Source organism: Merops nubicus, unplaced genomic scaffold (genome assembly GCF_000691845.1).
Source record: "Merops nubicus isolate BGI_N331 unplaced genomic scaffold, ASM69184v1 scaffold31865, whole genome shotgun sequence".
Lineage (NCBI taxonomy): Eukaryota > Metazoa > Chordata > Aves > Coraciiformes > Meropidae > Merops > Merops nubicus.
Genome location: NW_008612127.1, coordinates 1 through 6,336, shown reverse-complemented (window position 1 = coordinate 6,336; position 6,336 = coordinate 1). Strand labels below are relative to the sequence as shown.

General features: G+C 41.2%; 1 protein-coding gene across 1 annotated transcript; it reads right to left on the bottom strand.

The window, feature by feature from the left end:
* Positions 1-3,194: 3,194 nt before the first annotated feature.
* CENPL (centromere protein L) lies at positions 3,195-6,247 on the bottom strand (the record flags this gene model as incomplete). The annotated part of the gene is made up of 3 exons (XM_008941458.1): positions 3,195-3,350; positions 4,706-5,248; positions 5,996-6,247. Coding segments are annotated over 3 exons (867 nt in total), but the record flags the coding sequence as incomplete, so codon positions are not given.
* Positions 6,248-6,336: the final 89 nt, after the last annotated feature.

Genomic DNA, 6,336 nt, shown 5'->3' with positions numbered 1-6,336 from the left:
CGACGTGTCACGGGGGGCGTCTGGCGGGGGGGAGCTTCCTGCCGCCCTCCCGCTGCGGGGCGGGCGACAGAGGAGGGCGACACAGGAAACGTTGCTTTTGCCTTATTTACAGAGAGCTTCAAAAAAGTACTTGACCTGCAAGGTGCCACCTTTGCACAGGAGCTTTTCTGTGCACAGAGTATATTTATTTTTTCATTTAATTTGTATCATGTGTTTTCTTTGTATCGCTCACAGCGATAATTCCAGCTTTTTATATACGTCTCTGTGTGCATATATATATATATATGTATTTTATATATGTATATGTGCGTGTGCGATTTGAGTTCTGACAAGCTGGTTGTTAGGGCAGGGCTATGTCCTGCCAGCTGTTGTGGTTCCAACCCTTGTGGTATGTTTTAGGGTCTCTTAGATTACAGGAGTTCTATGAGGATGGGTGCCCTGAATATCTTTTCAGTCTTGCTGGAGGCAAGAAGTAGAACTGGAACTTTCATCTAGCAACTGAATCAGTGAAGTGCCCCAAAAGGGTGAGAGTGAAAAGGATTTCAAGTGATGCCTTTTTTCTCTAGCGTGTGGTACAAAAGTTCAGCTTTTGTCTCTCCCCTCCGCTGTATATGAACCTAGAAACAACTAGTTGTTGCTTACTTACAAAACAGCTTTTTCTGATCTTGCCTGCTAGGTATCAGTCAGAAGGTGGGATTGCAGGTATCATCTGTTTATCCCAACTAGCCTAGATCAACACTGACTTCTCAGGTCCTTGCTAGAATGGCAGACCCATAGTCAGCTCCTGTGGAAAAAAGCTTGGACCAGCATCATCTTAGCTGCCCTCCTGCCTCTTGCCTGTGACTTGGTAACTGTTTTAAAACAGGAGTTCTAGTGATGAGGTGGGATCCTCCATTTTCATTATTTTTATGCACTTATCCTGTGTTTGTTTAGAGCAGGAAAAGGCTCATTCAAGAGTCTGGAGGGGGGGAAATGTTTGCTGGCATGGTAGCTGCTGTTTTGGTGACTGCAGGGCCACCCAGGGGTGGGGGGAGAGGAAGGAGGAACTCTAGACTCAAAAAGTTCCAATATGTTTGTACTGTAACTTTTATCTAGTATAAAAGAATGACTTTTTGCACCTGATAGAACTTTGGACCTTAATAAATCTGATCTTAAAAAAAGAGGACTGTAAATTCTTGAGATTAAAAATGCAGTGCTGACATCTTATGTTCTTTAACTTCATAGTTTGATTCACGTAACTCAGATTCTAATGTGCTTGAATATAGTAAAAATCACATTAAAGTAATAAATGGGTCATTAAAACTTTTTTAAAGCCCCTTTTCCCCTAAAGGTTGGTATTCTTGTGTTTACATATGAAGATCATTTGCACCTTTACAAGGAAGACAAGTATGCTGTAAACAAATGTTTACATGTATCATTTATGCTTTTTTCTAGCATGAGTAACTTGTATAAATAGTGCTATCTTAATAAATTTCTTCTATGCTGTTCTTTGTTCCTTTGGGTGAAAGGGGTGGACTGTACTTTTGTATAGTTTGTGTGGACACAGATACTGGTGGTTGGTTGGGGTTTTTTTTCAGATACCAGTCTAAAACTAGCTTAAAACTCTATTTAGTGCTAACCCTCAATTGCTTAGAAGCATATAATTTAGAATTGGCTTTTTCTGGAAGAAAGCATCTGCACTATCTAGTCCAATCTAACTCTGTTCATGTAACCACAGTTATCAGTTAGAGCTATTCCCCAAGCTACAAGAACCATGTAAAAAAGAGCAGAAAGTAGCTTTTAATTCCAGGAATCCCTCACAGGAAGGCTGTAGTGGGTACCACAAAGACATAGCAAAGCATCACTCTTGAAAGCTGGGTGTGGCTGTAGTTCATACACATACTTCACTGGATTTTCTTGTGCTATTAGTCTGTGGCCTTAAGGCAAGGAGGAGGTTAAAAGAAGCTATATGGAATTTTCTTTTTCCAAGATTATTTATGCAAATTTGTTGGAAAGAGCTGGGCATTAGATTTAAGACTAAGCCACAAGTGTAACAGTCCTGTTTTCAAATTAGATAGATGCCAGTTATGTCAGACCTCCTACTCCTGCTTTACCCAGTGTTCCTCTGAACTGAGATTATGAAACATTTTAGACTGAGTTTCCTAAAGGAAACTAAAGCACCAAAAATGATCGTTGAAATAGCTGCTGAGCTGTCAAGACCTTCAGAAAATTCTTAGCTGCTTCTACCAGGATAAGAGTTCTCCTTACAGACTGCAACCTTTACACACAAAAATAATCCATCTTCAATTAGTAAACAAAAAAACAAGTGCATGTTTCTTTGCCTAATTCTGGAAGTAGATCACTAAAAGTCAGTTGGGGACAAGGCATACAATTATGTCCTATGAGGCAGGTAACATGTCTGTGTGGGGAGAAGAAAGTTCTTAGTTACAGCTGACAAATTCTGAAACTACCTCGTTAGGCAAAGAAGGGAAAACTTGCATCCCTGCTTAGGAGCCTTTATTTTGGCAGAAGTTGACAAATATTTTTAGTAATGTAATACAAAAATTGTAACATTCAGCATGCACTTACTCTACTTCCTTTCTGCTTGTTTAAGCTACAGCCAGGCACTGTGCACTAGCTTTCTGACCTATCTGCTGTAAAAGGGAGAGATCTAGTATAGAATTACAGCATCTGTAGCTCCAACCCTGAGAGCTCTCTGGTCTACAGGATTACATCCAAGACAACAAACATCAGGCAAAGCATAGTAAATATCTAGTTTATACACAGACTTTAATTTCCTATGTATTAACTTGGCTGATGGGACCAACACGGTGGACAGACAGGGCAGCTGTCAGTCTTATGCTGTCCATCTGAGCCCAGCTACAATATAGATGAGCACTTAATGACCATTAGCAAGCTACAAAGGAACTTGGAAACAACAGAAATACCTGTCAAAAAGTTGCATCCAGGAATTTACAAATTTCACCTCCAAGCCCCAAGCTGGTGACTACATAAAAATGAACAGAATGACTATGATAGAACAAAAGTGCTTAAGAAGCTATTAAAGGTTTGTACTGTAGCCCTGCTTTAGGGCAAAATGTCTGCTTGGCTTCACTGTCCACGATGTCAAGTTACAGCCAGTTACAAACTTGAATACTGGAGTTTAGAGTCCAACTTAGGACATGTTGGACATGACTTGTCCAGCGTGAAAGGAAAGAAGATGATGCAGGAGTGAGTTTCAAGTTGGTTTCTCAGCATACATCATCTTCCAGCAGCATGAGGATTTGCTGAAATGACTCTCACTGTATCTGAGAGATTGCTAGTTCTGTCAGTAGCATCAGCACTCCAGTTAGGTATTGGCTTTCTAGAAACTGCAAAAAAAGAAGAAAAAGCACATAAGAATTGCAGTAGCCAGCTTTCCATGTTCTTAGACAGCTGCAAACTAATTATCAAGTCTCCCATGTGATACATCAGCTGCTCTGTTGTTTGGAAGGGACCTTTAACTGTTTTGACACTGGATGTGGAGAAGACAGACACCTGTACACTGCTCCTTTCAGAGCCCGCTCACTTCTGCTCCTGTCCCATGTGAAGCAGGGTACCTAAGTGTCCTGATCCAGCTTTTTGGAAGGTGAGAAGCCTAGCACTTCAGCTCTTTTGGCTACCTCCCTCCTTCTGTAGGAAGACAACTGTGCCAGTTTCCATGAATACCCCCATTTTCCCATACTGAATATACAGCTGACTTGATCTCATTATCCACGTTATGGAAGAGCAGTAACTGAGCTGACAACGCACGTTCCACAAAAAAACCCTTCCTCAGAGTATCTGGTGTTTACTTACTGGCAACAAAAATTGTTTCAGGCACTTTTAAAACTGTTACAGACAAAAACAAGTCATGAAACAGTAATATTCAGTGGTTTGCAGTTGCCCTACTGAAGGCCAAAATTAAGATATGCTTCCCAGCAAAGCTTATTTTGCTTTGTTTGACGAACTCGTGCTCCAGGAAAGATGCAAGAGCAGGGTCTCGGCTGTAGCATCTAACAGTGGCTCTGTACCCAGTACAATAAAGTCAGCACATCATACAGACTAAATTTAAGCTATTGCATTTACCAAACTGATCTTTAACACAGCAGATAAAGTTGTATTGCTTGAGGAGACTTCAGGAAGGATTAATGCTCCACAGTTTTAAAGGTTATTATAGATGCCTCAATAGGGAGGCCATCACCTTTATGAAAAAGCGTTACAAGTGAAGTAGCTTTAAGCAAGGTGTTTTGACTCTTAAGATTACCTGTTGTCTCTTGGCTCACCCACACACCAGTTATTTTGATACAGGTTAATTATATTTGTTTTCTGCCTGTGTCTTAATGCAACAGTAGAAAGCTATTAAAAAAAAAAATAAAAAAAATTAAGGGTTTTGGTTATGCTTTGGCTCTGTTTAAGCCTAAGTTTTGGCCAACAGCCAAAGAAACTTTCCTGTTTATACTGCAGCTAATAAACCTATTTCTGGCCCAAGACAGGTTAGTAGCTTCTGCTGCAATACAGCAGAAAATAACTGTATTGATAGCTGCCCAACTCCAGAACTAATAAAATATAAGGGTATAACAGCTTCTTGTAGAAAATTATGCAAAAGAAACATGAAACTTTAATTTTTAAACGTAAGACATTTCTAAACACGTAGGGCTATTTTATTTGTCCAGCATTAGTTAGAACGTGCTACTTTAAACCTTACCTTTATAAACCCATCACAGTGTGCTGAGGCAATTGCTGTTGAAACTTTCACCAGTTTTGTAGCAGACAAGTGGATCTTAAAATGTCTGTGGAAGTGAGAGTAAAGACAGTCCATAAAGACATCCACCTCTTCTTGCGTGATCTCTCCTGGAGTTTTTTGGACCGTGTCCCACAGAGCTTTTGCATCCTCTGGATGAATGGCATATGAAATATCCAGAGGCTGGGGCAGGCGGGGGACAGAGAAAACGAGTTCCATGGCAGATGCAGCTTTGTTCACTTTGCACCCAGTCCACATAGCTGCCATCCAGCTGAGGCTGAGAGGGCTGATGGCTAAACGGCGGAAGCAGCAGTCAAAAGTCTTCTGAAACCAGCTTCCAACAATGGACGTGTAACTCTCTGCCCCATTAGCAAGAAACAAAGGCAAACAAGTGAAGTCCTGGGGCACGTTCTCAGAAAGTTCATCTCCAGACACAGAGCAGAACCAGCCTGACCATATCAGCTTATCTTCTGAGGTTTTTCGGGAAGCTGATGATCTCGAAGAAAGCTGGCACAGGGAAAAGAAGCATTTGAATACTACAGAGCAAGTTTCACATTTTGTTTTAGCCAAAAATTGGTTTTGTGTTTAAAGTGTTTGCTGGAAGTTTTTTCTCATGACCTCACACGCAACAGTCTTTTCTGTAAAAATCATACAGTTCTCATTCAATCTACTCATTACAGCCCTAAAAGATGTGTGCAACTCCTTTGAAAGCAAAAGAAGAACTTTTTATTTCATTAGGAAGAGTCCTGAAATATGACTTCATGCTGATTAGTTCAGAAGAGCTAAACCACGGTACATCCCATAACCACTGCCATCCTGAACTTAGCATTTCAGTAGTATCTTTCACTCAAGGCAAAGCATTTCAGAAATGCTAATTAGACCTGAGCTATGGCCAGGAGGTAGAATTATACCAACTTTCTCCAGGAATCTAATAACCTATCTGAGTTCTTGCAGTCAACAGACTGCTGAACTAACAAAAATACATTGCTCCTTATGGTCTTATTCGGATCTTATCAGAGTTGAACTAAAAATTGCAGTTAGCATATTTGTTGCTTAAAGAGATTTTGTTCTAGTTAAAAACAGGACTCACTTTCATTAAATCTCAACAGACACTACAGTAGAGAGTCCATACAGCTAGAGCTTTGGTTGCTTGAGGATTTTTTTTTTGAGATAGAGCGTTTTATGACAGCAAAAGCAACTTGTCAAATCCAAGTCTCAGTCACAGCTATCAAAACCGGTAGGAAGACTCCTTACCTGCACGAGAATTGCAGCCTGGTCTTGGTCACTGCCCTTCAAGTCTGGAAGGCTGCAGATAGCCACTTTGATGTCTAGCTCAACTCCTATTTCCACGGCCATCCCCTTCTGCTTCTCAGCAGCAATAAAAGCACTGAGCCGCCGGGCGTAATCCCTCAGGTGAGCGTCAGAGAACCGGTACAGAGGGGTCACGCTGTAGAGGGTCCACTGCTTGCGCAGCAGAAATGCCGTTTTCCCGGTATCTGCGTTTTCCTGAAACAAAATAATCAAGTAAATAACATTAACGCCCAACAAACAAGGCCAGCTGCCCCCGCAGGGCCCGCTGTGGGAGGCGCGGCCCG